At 41.1% G+C, this 15176-nt stretch overlaps 2 protein-coding genes across 2 annotated transcripts in view; one reads left to right on the forward strand and one right to left on the reverse strand.

Moving 5' to 3' along the window:
- On the forward strand, window positions 1-12908 carry FUCA2 (alpha-L-fucosidase 2). Its single transcript, XM_050893947.1, has 7 exons — window positions 1-233; window positions 3375-3562; window positions 5223-5562; window positions 6166-6376; window positions 7786-7976; window positions 9223-9331; window positions 10820-12908. The coding sequence occupies exons 1-7, from the start codon at window positions 1-3 to the stop codon at window positions 10958-10960; spliced, it is 1413 nt and encodes a 470-aa protein (XP_050749904.1). The 3' UTR covers window positions 10961-12908.
- The window catches only part of PEX3 (peroxisomal biogenesis factor 3), a 21053-nt gene continuing 18698 nt past the window's right edge, over window positions 12822-15176 (reverse strand). The window contains exons 10-12 of the mRNA XM_050895046.1: window positions 14613-14735; window positions 13310-13406; window positions 12822-12905 (exon numbers count right to left, since the gene is read on the reverse strand). Of these exons, the coding sequence (XP_050751003.1) occupies window positions 12822-12905; window positions 13310-13406; window positions 14613-14735 (304 nt within the window). The remainder of the gene's footprint in view (window positions 12906-13309; window positions 13407-14612; window positions 14736-15176) is intronic.

A 15176-nucleotide genomic window follows, 5' to 3' on the forward strand; every position in this document is an offset into this window, starting at 1 on the left:
ATGTCGGGCTCGCCCAGCAGCGCCGCGCTGCTGCTGCTGCTGCTGCTGCTGCTGAGGCTGCCCGGGCTCCTGCCGGCGCGGCCGCCGGGCGGCGGCGGGCGGCCCCGCTACGAGCCCACCTGGGGCTCGCTGGACGCTCGGCCGCTGCCCGCCTGGTTTGACGAGGCGAAGTTTGGCGTCTTCATCCACTGGGGCGTGTTCTCGGTGCCCAGCTTCGGCAGCGAGTGGTTCTGGTGAGCTCCCCGGCCTGGCCCTGGCCCCCGCCCCGCCGGCCGCAGCGGCCTGCCTGGCCCGGCCTGGCCCGCGGGCCTCTCCCCGGCGGCGGCGGCGCCCCGCAGCCCCCTCAGGCCCCGGCGCCCCTCGGCGCGGCCGCCGTGGGGCAGCTGGGAGGGTCACACCGAAATAGCCGCTGCGGATGAGTCGTACCAGCGATCTGAGGGTTTGCTTGGAGAGCAGCTCTTTGGGCAGGCGGGGTTTGGTTTGGTGCCCCCCCTTAAAGTGATGGTTAGGTTTAAAGCCCCGCTGCAGACTGACCCTGGGAGCTGAGGTGTGTGGGAAGAGGTTTATTTCCACCTGAAGCCAGTCAGTGAGACCATGGACTCTATGGCACCGTTTATGAAGGAAGCAGAGTTTGATATGCTTCTGGTATGTCTGACCGTCTGTCTGCCCAGCCCTAAAACTCTTGAATATGTTGGCTAATGTTAATCACATTAAGCAGAGAGCTTGTACAGCTGAAAGATGTGCTTTCCACAGTGTTGGTGAAAGAGGCATTTGGTTGAGTGGCAGAAAAAGACCTCTTCAGGGCCATGATGAAGGGGTGGATGAAGGGGCTCTACCCAGGCCCTGTGGGGATGGGCGTTGGGAATTTCCCAGCCTCCGGACAAGCCTTGCACAGCTTCTGCCGGAGTGCTGTGGCACTGTCTGTGGCGAGCGCAGGACTCCATCGCTGCCCTTGCTTGGCAAACTGCCTGCAGTTTTCTTGTGCACATTTTATGCTGTTGATGGTATCCTTCTTCTTTATTATTATTTTTATTAAAGAGTACTTTCTACTTAAAAGAGTGTAAAGCTCTGATCCTTCAAATAATTTTAATTCAAAGGCTGAATAAAACCAAAGGTTTGTGAGCGTTCACTGTTTCAGGCCCTTTGGCTGTAAGCATTTTTTTTGCTGTCTTCTTTCCATGCTCTATCAAATATTTCCTGTATGACTTCAAGTGAGTCACATTATCATTTACAATATGAAGATAACAGCAGCTCTGTGGCAGAGCTATGGTAAACCTTAAATGCAATATTTGTAAACAACAATATAAACATTTATAAATAAATTTGTAAACAACAGCAATATAAACAAAAACTGTTTTCTGACAATATTTGGTCTGTTCTTTTCAGAGTAATGTTCAAGGGTTTTAGCAGTTTTTTAATGTGGACTAATAAATTACTTTCCTGGTGGGGAGGGAAGCTAGCTTTGGGCTCAAGCCTTACTCTGAGTACTGTGCTCTGATAATGGTGCCCAGATTCAGGATCAAGTGTTTGGTTTTTCTTGTTGTTCTAAAAAGACCCCAAAACACTGTAATGTAGTTGATGAGGTTGTTTTTTATATTCCTGTAGCCTCCCATCCTTAGGCATGTGTGGGTGTAGAGCTGCTTCAGGGCCTTCTGGCAGCACGTGCAGTCAGGTGATTGAGGTCCTGTGTTAGCAGCTTCAAATGGAAGGTCATAAACTCTGATATCACCCAGCCTGTCCTCCTTCCCTTGGAGCTGCACAGCCTTGGTCAGGATGTTTCTAGAATCTAATCATGTCAGAGTAGAAGTGCTCATGTTAGCAAACCACATGACAAAGGGAGAGAAGCAAGGGTGTTACCTGTTTCTTTATGCAATTACATACTTTAAAATCAGAGTTGGTTCCCCCCCCCCCCCCAGGTTCTTTCAATGAAGAAGGCTGTCTCAGCCTCTTTATTCTAGATTTTTTTTGCTATTGGCTGCCAGAGATCGTGTTTGTTTATGCTGAAGTCTGTTTGGGAAGGTTACAACAATATCCATACAATTACTGTGGTCTTGCAGAGCTGAGGTCAGAGTCCAGCTCAGGACAGGAGAGAGAAACACATTTCAAACATGCAGATTCTGGCCTGTTTTATTCCTTCGCTTTCAATTTGTTTTCATTTATGTCTAAATTTGCTAACAGCATTTTTGCTGCTTGGCTTCATTCATAGAAAGGTGAATGCTTTCAGACCCTTTTCTCCATAAGTAGTAGCGGTCACAATGTATGTTGTTGTTAGAAGGTCTCCAGCAATAAGGCTGTTTATGCAGTAAGGACTGTTGCATGCTGTTTCTAGAGCTCCTCTTTCATTGCTAGGTAGGGGAGGGATGGAGCAGGTTGAAAATAAATAGTGCTCTATTGGTGATTTATGATCTCTGCCATGATGAGGGTGAGAGACCACCCTTGGACGACAGAGCGGAGCTCCAAGCCTTGCTGTGGACTAGACCAGTTGGAATAGTGACAATAGCGGTCACTGTCATGGGGAAGCACAGGATAGAAACTGTCCCTGTCTTTGCTAGGTGGGATGCAAAAAAGAGATCATCAGCTTATTTTTCCGTCTAGTTCCTAAATCTGTGTGCACTGGTAGGTAGGTAGGTGTGTGCCTGCATGTTAGAGCCTGTGATGGAGGTGCATTTGTAAGTGTGTGGGGTTCTTGCAGAGGCAGGTTGTCGTTGGAGGACATGCCTTCTAGTAGGGTGCCTTTGCTTCAGAGCGTCACGTCCACAGTGGCTGCAGTCCACTGCAGTCACAGCTCTCTCCTGCTCTGAGACCGTGGGCATCCGCTCACTCATCAGGTCACTCAGCTGCATGTGGCGTAGAGGACTCAGGATGGGCAGAGAGGTAAAGCTGCTGGCCCAAATGTTTGTGGGTTGCAGGAGTTGCAGTGTGGGGGGCAGAGCAGAGATGCCTGATGGCTGATGTGTGAGACTTGAGGAGGGTGAGTCATGTTAGTCCAGAAAAAGTGCATTGCTCGTGCCACCTGAGCTGCTTACATGGACTGTCTACCTGTGCTCTCTAGTACGGTTTCAGGATTTGGGTACTGAACAAGACTGCCATTTTTCCATTCTCAAAGTGTAGCTGCTTTGTTCCATTGCTTCAAATGAAATCCTGGGACCTTTCAAAAGTGGAGTGCTTGAAAGATGTAGAACATGGGCAAAGAGGACAGAGAAAACAAAATCTTTGATAATTAATACTGTTCCGAAGCAATTCTGTCTTATTGCCAGCGTCATGTACCTCCAGTGCATGTGCCTCTCAGTGTGAACTCAAATAGGAGCTGATGATTTCAATTCTCTTTTTTTTTTTTTTGTCTAAAAATACACCAGTTTTGCTCTGTTTTGTAGGTGGTACTGGCAGAAGGAAAAGAGAGAGCCCTATGTGAAATTTATGGAGGCAAATTACCCACCTGGGTTCAGTTATGAAGATTTTGGGCCACTGTTTACAGCAGAATTCTTTGATCCCAACCAGTGGGCAGATATTCTGAAGGCTTCAGGTGCAAAATATGTTGTCTTAACTTCAAAACATCATGAAGGTAAGTGGAAGGTTTGTGCTTGTAACTGTTGCATTTCTGTCAACAGAAGAAAAATCCAGGTGACTTTCCTGCCTGCTAAGAGAAATAGAGAAAAGCCAGGCAGGCTTACTTGTCCCAGTCCAGCCGAACAGGAAACAAATCACCCAAGAAATGTGCGTGCGTTTTCCTGACTCTTACACAAAAGCTATGGCCATGAAGCTTGCGTAGGAGGAAAAACAGGTTGTGCCCTTGTTCTCTTGCTGTAGGTAAGATAGCCTGAAGCGGTGGGGGCAGCTGAGTTTCCTGCAGTAGCCATAGTTTATTTTTTATTGTTGTGCAATTCATTGCTCAAGGAACCACAAAACGGAATTCTGAACTGTTTAACCTATGGAGAGCTGCTGTGTACAGACAGTTAATGAGCTCCATAGGTTTCTCCAAGGAATTCAGGTGTATGTTCCAGGAGTCAACTTCAGAGTTAGAAATGTACACAGGATATAGCTCTTCCTGATGCAGTGCATAGAAGCCAAAACCTTGAACCTGTAACTTTACAGGCACGATTGATTTTTGGCACTGTAATTGTAAGATGCTTTGCAGAGAAAAGTAAAGGAAAAGAAAGTGGTTGGAAGGAAATATGATAGCAAAGAAAGTATCAAATATTGAGATGCAATATGACAGTACATCTAGTGAATGTTGTTGGTCTTTGGGGAGATGTGGGTTCAAGACTGGCAACTCGTAACTTATGAATTTTAATCTCAGCTCTGACACACATAAAATCTTGATCTTGATGATGCCCGTGCTGTAATTCCCAGTGACTTCAAAAGAACCGTGACTCATTTAGTCTGTCCTGTAGCCTTAGGCATGAATTTTTAGCTTGTTTGTCTAGTTGATACAATTACATGTATCCAGTTCACAAAAATATTGCAAGATTTATTAGGCAATGTGTATAAAGCAGTTTGAAGGTGAGAGTGGAGCTCCTCTGGCAGTGGTCTAAGTCTGCAGTGCAGTAGTACTTGTAAGTGCTTGTGCTGGATTGCTGGATGTCTGAAACGTTAAATCCCTCCTGATATTTAACGCTGATATTTTAAAAGCAGTTTCAGGAGTTTTTGCACTCTGCTTATATACATGTACCGAGTAGTTGATTGAGCTGTTTATAAATGTCAAGACAAACGAAAAGTGAACATTTGCATAAGATGTAAACAGAAGGGAGGAGAATAGTCTTTGAATGCAAATCATAGCTTGCGCATTCTGCAACTGAGAGAGCATTTTTATCATCCAGTTGTTGAATGCGTATTCACAGTTTGCATTTGATACATTCAGCGAAAATGTAGATGCCTCGAAAGTTGCTGTATTTTTGGTTAATTTAATTGGGACATACGAATGGAGTGAATAATTAAGGAGAAGGAATAATTATCGTAAGCAGTACAGAACTGGAAAATATAAATGCATATGTGTATGTATAAAAAATACATAAACATATCTGGCATGGTGTTCTGATGTTATGACTACTGTCATCATGCCTAAACAGATTATACACATACTTTATACCATAATAACAATATTATTACATATATGATTTATATTTATTTTTTGCAACACACTTGCAAACTACTTTCTGGAAAGAGGAACTATAACTTCCCCTCTTCTGCTTCCCTTTCTTATCCTTTGATTTTTCTCTTTTCAGGCTTTACTTTGTGGGGGTCCAAATATTCTTGGAACTGGAATGCTGTTGATGTGGGACCAAAACGAGATCTTGTGGCTGAACTAGCAACATCTGTTAGAAACAGGACTGACTTGCGTTTTGGGTTATATCATTCCCTGTTCGAATGGTTTAATCCTCTCTTCCTTGAGGATGCCACCAATGTCTTTAAGACAAGAAAGTTTCCAACCGGTAAATCCTTACCAGAACTGTATGAAATTGTGACCAAGTACCAACCAGAAATAATTTGGTCTGATGGGAATGGAAACGCGCCAGATACTTACTGGAACAGCACTGGTTTCTTGGCTTGGCTGTATAATGACAGGTACATAATGATGCTGGTTTAGCTCTTTATCTGAAATTCTGCTTTGTGTCTAATTTGTCTCATTTTCTGTATATTTTGTGGAACCTGTTACCTGTACTTACGAGGACTTAACTAAATACTAATTTTCCTGAAATACAGAATCCAGGTCTTCCCTGGAACTATCAAAGCTTGCTGTAGAAAAAGATACTTTCTTATTTTTTAACCACATTTGCAAATTAATCAGTTAAGATGGTATTGGCTATTCTACCTAATCATATTCTTCCGTAAGTATTGTCTACTGCACAGACAAACAGGACAGCAGGATAATTTGAGAATATGGGTACATTGTTGTCATCTCAGGCTGAACATCTGGCAGTAGATGTGAGGTGCAGGCTGATTTCTGGCAGACCTCCTGTGAAAGTCTGGAGCATATTTCCCTAAGAAACGCCGATCTGGACCTTTTACTAGCAAAGGATGAGAATAGGTTTCCTGAAATTGCACTTAATCTAATTGTAATAAATTAATAGTACAGAAGTAATCCTAAATGTTAGTTTCTGGGAAGGGCTTACGCTGGCTGTGACTGTGTTTTATAGAATAAAAACCATAAAATTTCTCTGTTTCCAGCCCGGTCCGGGACACAGTTGTGACCAATGACCGCTGGGGAGTTGGCAGCATCTGTACACATGGCGGCTTCTACACTTGTAGTGACCGGTATAACCCCGGCCACCTCCTGCCTCACAAGTGGGAGAACTGTATGACTATTGACAAGAGGTCATGGGGGTACAGGAGGAATGCACAGCTTGACGATTACCTCACAATTGAGGACTTGGTGCAGGTACAGTGGGACAAAGGAGTTACCTGCCACTTCTGATTCTCCCTCCTGATTATTATATTATACTATATAACATTTCAGTTTTGTATCATTATAAAAATATTATTTTAATTGAATAATGAATTGATGAAATAATAATAAATAACTTTGTTCATTTGCAGCCTAACACTGGCAGGATGGAATATCCATGTAATTCTTATTAATTTTATAGAAATGACTAAGAAAAAATATCTAGTAAAAATTCAGTCAGTTTCTTAGAAGCTGTTCCCTCTGTAACTGGCCAAGGATTGATCTGGATAGTCTCATAATTACCTTTTCTACTAAGTTTTTCTAGTAACTGCACCTCAAAGTTGATGAGAAGCAAACAGTTGCAGTTTCACAGTTCCTGTTTAGGAACTCCTGATTGAAGGCTGCATCTTTTCCCCTTCTAGCTAGAAACAGTTTATAACTCTTAATAGTCTTTTTACCTTGTAGCGAGAAACTTTGCTTTCATCCCATTTCATTTAAAGGAAAAAAAAAAAACAACACACTTATTACAGACATACAGATAAACACTAGCAGATGCAGACAGCTGGTGTTAATAGAACATTGATTCCCTTTGCTAGTCTAAGGTATTAAAAAAAGATTTGAAGCTTAGGAAAACGGAATGAAAGGAAGACTGATCGATCTTTCAGATAAATGCATTTAATTGCAAAATTCAGCTGGTGAGGGGAAGATGGTTTGTTATTGTTGCTTAATCCAAATCTGTTCCTAGTACTGTCCTTGCAAAAGATAATTTCAGATTGAAGAAGTAGCCTCTTTTCAGAGGCAGAAGGTTTAAATTCATTCAGTAGCTTGTCTCCAGCTGTCTGTTCCTCAGACTTGTGCATCTCAGTCCATGATCTCTGGAGGGCAGTGTGGATGTGAACACAAATACTTATGGACTCTGTAGAAGGTTTCCTCGTGTTTTACAGATGTCCGTGTAAAATAGGGAAAGCATCAGAGGAAGAAGGAAGTTGCTTCTCTCAGCTTCAGTAAAAATGAAGTGGCATCTGTTAGCCTTATTCTGCTCTCGTGTAGGGAAATCATCTATCCATTCTATCGGTAAAACCCTCATGAAATTCCTGCAGAAGTCGAAATGTTAAAAAGTTGTAGGATCTGATTCTAATGTAGATTCAGTCAGACATACTGGTGCAAAAATGTATTTTGGGCTGTTTTCTGCCATAAAAATTGACAGGAGAGCTTTGTTTTATGGGAGTTTAAATTTTGTATTGACTGTTGGGATGACCCCCAAAGTCTAAACATGCAGCAATAACATAACTAGTTCAGTTCATTGTTCTGAAGCAGTATGGCACACTTTAGAAGGCACTTCAAATGTATGATTTCATTAGCCGTAACCATATACTCTGTGTATGTGTTTAAAAACATTTCAGCAACTTGTAGAAACAGTGTCTTGTGGAGGAAATCTCTTGATGAATATTGGGCCCACTCACGATGGTCGCATCGCTGTTGTATTTGAGGAACGCCTGAGGCAGATGGGTGCCTGGCTGAAAGTCAACGGAGAAGCCATCTACGGAACGAAACCATGGAGAGCACAGAACGACACGGTCACACCAGAAGTGTGGTAAGGCTACTGAATCAAAACATAGGCTGCGTAAAGCAGCAGCAGTGTATGTGAAACTTTGAAATTCTTAACGACTTGATGCTACAGAAATCACCAGCGTAGTTTGTATGCTGTGAAGAAATTAACCCTTTTGTCAGTTTAAGTAACTACACATTAAAGTGGGTATAAAACTGTCGGTAGATGATGGGTGTCAGAGACCGGGATGATGCTGAGGCTGAAGGGAAGGTTGCAAGCATTTCCTTAGTGATCTTGTGCTTCTTGGTGTAGCTGGCAACAGAAACTATAAAAAACCCCATAAATCCGGAAATACGAAACTGCTATGAAGTGTTTATCTGTACAAAGGAATACTTGATGTCACTGTTTAGAGAGAAAGAGGGGAGAGACAGAAACTGGAAATCGGTCTAGCATATTCTGCATTTCTTTTTAAGGTAAAAATGCATGGGAAGATAACAACAATTGTTTGGTCGCTGAATTCAGCCAGTGTCTGGACTCTCCTCTGCCTTTGTGTGTCATAGCTACTGTAATGCCGTAATGATCTATCAGGGTTTTGGTCTTGACCCTCTTCTCTGCCTCAGCGGGCCTTTTTACTCCTGTCCCCAGTAAGATTTGCTATCTGGCTTTAGCCTTGAAATGCTGAACTGTTGACTGTTTAGTAAAACCACTTCCAAGAGCAACAAAAAATTGTAACTAAATGAAGGAAAGAGGGAGGAATGTTTCAAGTGTATGCCACAAGATTTCCAAGGACATACTCTAGATGATGTCTGCTGAAATTAAATTTTAGAAAAACTAGTGATGCAAGGTGGAAGCTTTATTGTCACACGTACTCTTGTTAAATTTTTTTAGTGGAATGTCTCTATGTTTGTGTATAGATGTGAATTACCATATTTTTCTGAATATAACCCACAATTACGGGTTAATGATTCCCCCTGCCCTGCAAGTACCTCCTTCCTATATGGCTGAGCAGCAGTGAGTTATTATATGCTTGCTAAAGTTACTACAGATGTTTACCTCTGAATTCAGTTCTTTAATAGTCTCTATTACCTCTAGTTTGTTGGAACATATTTTCAAGGAACAGTACTTTATTAAAGGGTATAAATTGTCTGAAAAGATGCTTATGTGTGTGAAAATGTAATTAATGCTGACTTTTCAAATCCATTTTTCCAGTCTTGAAAGCACTCTATATATCACTTCAGAAAATTTACAAGGGAAAAACTGACATGCATTTCTGTTCCCCATTTCCAACCAGGTACACTTTCAGCCCTAACGAAGGCAAAGTCAATGCTATCTTCCTTAACTGGCCAGTCTCTGGGACTCTGGAACTTGGTGAGCCACAGGCTAAGCTTGGAGAAACACAGGTAAAAGACAACACCCCCCCCACACCCCCACTCCCCAACTTCCCCTTTAGAACAGTGAGGCTTTTAACACACAGTGCAAGAAATGAACATACTCTGAAGGAAAACACCTCTAGGACTTGTCATGTTCCATCGTGTTTATTTTAGTTTCTGGCATCTTTGGGAATGCATAGCTCTTAGGACAGAGTACATTGGAAGAGACCCAGCAGAATGTTTCTTTTCGTTCTGGGACCTCCTTGTCATAGTTCTCCCAGTGGGATGTTGCTTCTCCAACAAACAAAGTTAGACTGAATTGTTGCTGGGATATGTTTCAGCTTGCAAACTAAGGATCATAAAAAGAGGCCAAGTAGCAGGGAAAAAAACTGTGCCGCCCCTCCTGTTTCCTGTGTAGACTCTAACTCGGCATGACCTTTCTTTATAAATAGCTGTCCTCATGACTTTGGTGATATTGTAATAATTGCTGTAATGGTGCAGTAGTTTCAAGTCAAAGCCCTGCACAAAGGGAAACCACACAGAGGTTTTTGTTGCCCAGGGAGGCTAAATAGTAAGTCAGTGCGACCCTAGATGTGTGTCTTACAGCAAGCGGTGGTCAGAAGTTGAGGATGCTGATGCCACACCTACACTAGCAAGTAGTGTAACCCAGTGGAAGCAGATTTGTAGAGCAGAACAGCTGGTGCTCAGGACTTGGCATCAACATTGCACATTTAAGGTGGGGATTCACGTTGGCTTAGCTCTGTTCTGGTCTCCTGCACTGGATGTCCACTAGCTGCTGAAATGCATTAAGGGTGTTTCTGGACTGCCTCTTCTGGTCTAGTTCCATATGAAAATAATCTACTTAGTGCCAAGACAGCTCTGTGATAAGAAAGAGTAATTTCAGAAGCAATGTAGATGCATCTTGAATTCTGGAGAGGCATCTAGACTATATGTGCACAAGAGAGTAATGTTTCTCGGCCGTAGAGACTGGTCTTCAGCTGCTCCACTATTTTCAGCATTTCACCAGCTGGTGTAAGAGTCTCACTGTAAAACCTATTTGTGTGTTTGTAGTGGAGGGGTTCTTCAGGTCAGCTTTGTTTGAGATATCTGGCTGCACTCTGTCAGAAACAGTGATGCTCATTCAAGACTCCCAAGTTCCACCATGGGAAACAGGCATTTCAGAAATAGGTGATACAAAGCTGCGTACTGTGGCACCTAGATCCCTGCTTAGACCCAAATCCCATCTCAAATACTTCTGGAAAGTGTTTATATGTACCTTTTACAGCCCTAAGTACTTCTCAAAACCCAACATCACTAGCTTTATTACTTAGATATCTACTTTGCAAGTATTTTTTCTATTACCTTTAATAATTATAATTCATTTGGTTGGTAAGTGGCATTTAAGGATAATTGGATATAAGGTAGCTACGGATCAACATTTCTTTTGTCAATATTGCAATTATATGCACTTAGAAAAAGCACTGTTCTAATTATAGTGTATGTTTCTATCTATCTCAGGTGAAGCTGGTTGGCTACAAGGAACTGCTGAAATGGGTTGCACTGGGAGAAAAGGGAATCGTTATAGCTCTACCTCAATTAACTCCTAAGCAATTGCCATGTCAGTGGGGCTGGACTTTACAGCTGACTGACATAAACTGAGCTGTACACTGCTGGAGCCTCGGGTAGTAGGGAATGCTGACGTTTTGTCCAGTTTCTCATCACTGGTTTCTCTTACTTGCTTGACTGAGAAACATCAATAATTTCACTTTTTTATGAAAGGTGGGCTGTTATTAAAGGACTGAATGAACCTCACATGAAATCTAGCACTAGGTAGTTGAATCTCTGCATACAATTTGTTTCTTTGAACTTGTGTGAAAAACTGAGCATCTACCTTGACCTCTCCACTTTTTTTAGTCGGTTTCTTGCCGAGTTATGTGAAGAATGGGGCAGGGAGGGGGAAAACAGGCACTAGATTTTTAAAGCCACGACAAAGAACAAAGCTAGCTCAAGCCAGTGTTCAGCTGCACATAAGTCAGTTGTATACCTTCTTTAATGCAAGAAATCCAACTTCCACAAAACTGTACAGTAAAAACTGTCAGTTTTAGAGAAAAGAATAAACTTTTTCCAGTTGTGTGCAACAACTGGCAGCTTCAGCTGAGTAGGGTAATGTATCTGCAAGAACAGTCTTATAAGGGTTAGGAATTCATCACAAATGCATGGAGGCAATGCATATGTACATTTTCATCTCATGAAAATCATTAATTTTACATGTTCCTACTTGAGTAACTCTCTCCATTATTGGGATACAAGTAAAGCGGGAGGGTTTTTTTGCTGTTTTGTATAATTTCACATGGTTAAAGCTGACTCTTGTTTACAGCCATTGTTTTTACACAGTTACCAAGGTGCCTTCTGTGGACTATTAAACAAAACATATACTTCAATGACTAACTTTTTAAAAAAAGAGAAATAATCAAGAGTTGCTAGGGATCCTCAATGTTGGCAGAGAGACAACATTTTAAGCAGAGGGTAGATTACATCCAACTTGAAAAATTCCCAAACTCATCATGTGTCAGGATTTGTAGGGACAGACCTGCAGTGTGAAGTTTGCAAAGAGGGGGAGGTATAGGACAACAAAAAACATGAATTGAGTGTAGAGACCAAAGGTTTATTTTTTCTGAGTAATGTTAAGTGCAAAACTGTTACTGTGTAAGTTGAGTTTATTCTTCCAACTATGTCAAGATTTTAAGTGATGGGCCAAATGAGGTTATTGCCTTTCCTGCTAGCAATGTTAATACACACACAAATTTTACATTAAAATATTTTATTACAATACAGACAATTGGGCTCAAAATTAATACAAATTAAGATAAAATATTTACAAGTTAATGTGTACAGTGTAGCTGTTTGAACAGCATAAAGAAGAGAACTCCTAAAAATTCACATTCCTTTACTATTCAGTAACAGAGAAAGCACCCCCCCCCCCCAGCTTGTTGAAGAGGAATGTGCATCAGTTGGCAAAGGCTTTCTGAAGAAAGAGAGACTCTTCGGAATAACGTTTGTAAAGTTAAGGAAAAAGAGTTTTCCTTTATAAAAAGAAAAAGTTGGGAGAAGAAGCCGCCTTACTTCATTCTGCTACTCTGTACTATCCTTAGATCACTATCATCAGTTCTTTCCAAAACTTAGACACCCCAGGCAAACAAATGGGTTTTTTAGTAACTTGTAATACTGCCACCAGATGCCTTTCAGATGCAATAAAAATAATCAAATGAATTATGGAAGAGTTTAACCACTTTTTAAATAGAAAAGTCTTTGCATACAATGATTCTTTCAACAAGAATATTTTTAATGGGTGTTTGAAACAGAATTCTATTAGAACAAATATGGGCTCACTCCCACTTTTTTCAGAATGTTCTTTCTGCTGGTCTACCACTCCTACACCATTATAAAATTAACCCAGGTCTTGTCAGTAGTCACAAGGGATTCAGTATAAATACACGATCTATTCCTATAAATGTGCAGTTCATTTCTCTAGTTGCTGAGGGGTACTAAAAGCTTCATAAACATTAGCAGCAAAATCTTTCACTTGTTCCATCATCAACAGGTCCTGGAAGACATTTAAAGAATAGATTTGCTTAATCAAACACATCCACCACTATTCTGGTTTTGCCGCAGTACATAATTCATCATGAGAAAAGCACCTGGCGCTCCCACAGAGATGTAACTCAAATTGCTTGCTTGAGAAAGGTTTATGAGCAGAACTGCAAGTAGAACGAAGTCAAGAGGCCTTTTTGTGCTTCGGCACAGTTTAGTAGAGGGAAGAGGTTCTAGAAAAATAGCATGTTTTTGGAAGATACAAATTTACAAAAAGCTTAAGTTATGCCAATTGTTTCTACTTTTTTTTTTTAAAGCCACGGAAATTAAACAGAATTAAGTACGTTATTAAAAAGAAGTATACAACATTAATTTCAAAATTTTACTTGGGATATTTTAAATAAGCAAGATTCTTACCTGAACAAAGTGACTGGGTGTTTCACTGCATACTGAATGGATCTGTCCATTTATTATTGGAATTATCTTGGCTAAAGGAAGACTGACACTGGAAAGACTAGAAAAGAACAAAAAATATGGACCTAGACCTGCTCTAACATTAGTAAAGCCACTAAACTGTGATTATTACAATTCTAAATAATTACTACTTCAAAAGTAAGAGTTGAAAGACTACAAACTAAAATGTACAGGTGAAGTTTTTTTCCCTATCAAGCCTTTCATTTAATATAGAGAAGTACCAAAGCAAATGTCAGTTGGTGTTCCTGTTACACACAGTTTCACACTTGCTTCTCATGCAAGAGAAATATGGTTTAGCCAGAGTCTTTACATGTGTGTATGTAAACAGTTGTTAGAAGTGCTGGTCTACAATCTCACACTATTTCAAACTCTAAACCAGGCTTAGGACAGACAGCCAAACTACAGCCTTTGGGATATTTTAAGTGATGCAAACAGTATATATTTAAATAAAAACATTACTCTTTGAGAGCCATCAGTTATTAAAAATAAACATACATAAACCCAGTTATTATTCCAGGTTTTAATTCTAATATTTTAGAAATCATATTTCAAGGATTGGAACTCAGCTTTTGGATTTGTAACACTCTCACTGCACTGTTTAAAACCAAAGTTAACTTCAGAATAAAAGCTATTTTTAAACAGTCTTCTAGGAAGAGGCAGAAGATCCTGAATGTTAGTATCTTTTTTTCAGCGTACCAGCGAAGAACCTAAAGCTCCGTAGGTGCTTTGGCTGCGTGTATTTGGAGAATCACGGTAATGCCCACCTTCCTTGAGAACTACAGGAACTGACAGTCAGAGACTGGGGCGTACAGAGCTTGTCTGCTAACTGTAGGGGAACGCTCTTTCTCACGGCCTCGTAGGGGAGGTACTGCAGTACATCTTTCAGGAGTCACCACCAGCGGGGTAAATCCTGCTTAGCTAGAAAGGCAGCCTGCTTGTACAGTGTTCAGGCAAAAAGTGGAAGGTAGAGGTCTTCTGATTTCTACTTTTAGATCTGCAAGTAATGGTGGGAAAGATACCTCACGTAAATTCTAGCAATTTCATGGGTGGGAAGAAATGTGCAATACTCCTAGCTGTCTACTTGACCGAAGTGAGGAGACTGCATTTATTCTTGAAAAGCAAGCAGCAGAATTATTTCCAGCATGAGAACTTCAAGTACACAGGAAAAATCAATAGCCTTTTTTTGAATTCACTATGAACCCAAAGCATTATTCACATGAGAACCACAACAACAGAAAACATTTACCTATTTACAGAGCCATTCTGAGAGAGGTCCTGTTCAGTAGGTCTAAAAAACTCTGCCATATTGTCCAGCAGTCGACTGAATCCTCTGTTTAAACATGTGCTCAAAACTGTACTGAAGTCTGGACTGGGGCGGGGGAAGGAAAAAAAAAAAAAGGTTTGATTCCTGGGATTTATTTTTTCAAATGAAAAAACCCTGCAAGCATTCAGTGCTACAGATGTCCCTCCCATAAAGGAAGATGTATGACCCAGACAGAAGGCCATTAGTATAGCCACCTCAAGAAAGACCAGCTCCCCAATAACTCCACAGCAAACCAGTCAACAACCTAAACTCTACCATAAGATTACAAAAACCCAGATAAATCTAAAGCATTCCTCACTTCTCCTTCTTACTAAGTAATAACATAGAAGGGACTTCTCTCATCCTTAAAATGCCCCAGATCTCTAGCAGCTAAATTGTAAGAATGGTTTGGCATTTGCCTCAATTCCCTCATACTCAATGTTTATTAGAGAAGCCTCACTTCAGTAGCTCTCTGGTAAAAGGATGCATACAACCACTCTCAAAACC

The sequence above is a fragment of the Gymnogyps californianus genome, chromosome 3, assembly GCF_018139145.2.
Source record: "Gymnogyps californianus isolate 813 chromosome 3, ASM1813914v2, whole genome shotgun sequence".
Lineage (NCBI taxonomy): Eukaryota > Metazoa > Chordata > Aves > Accipitriformes > Cathartidae > Gymnogyps > Gymnogyps californianus.

What these genes read in the sequence shown, in the direction of transcription:
- FUCA2 (XM_050893947.1), top strand. Translation starts at nt 1, where the DNA reads ATGTCGGGCTCGCCCAGCAGCGCCGCGCTGCTGCTGCTGCTGCTGCTG. An exon ending in GCTTGGCTGTATAATGACAG is followed by an intron (nt 5,563 to 6,165) that starts GTACATAATGAT and finishes CTCTGTTTCCAG; the next exon opens with CCCGGTCCGGGACACAGTTG. An exon ending in ACGGTCACACCAGAAGTGTG is followed by an intron (nt 7,977 to 9,222) that starts GTAAGGCTACTG and finishes ATTTCCAACCAG; the next exon opens with GTACACTTTCAGCCCTAACG.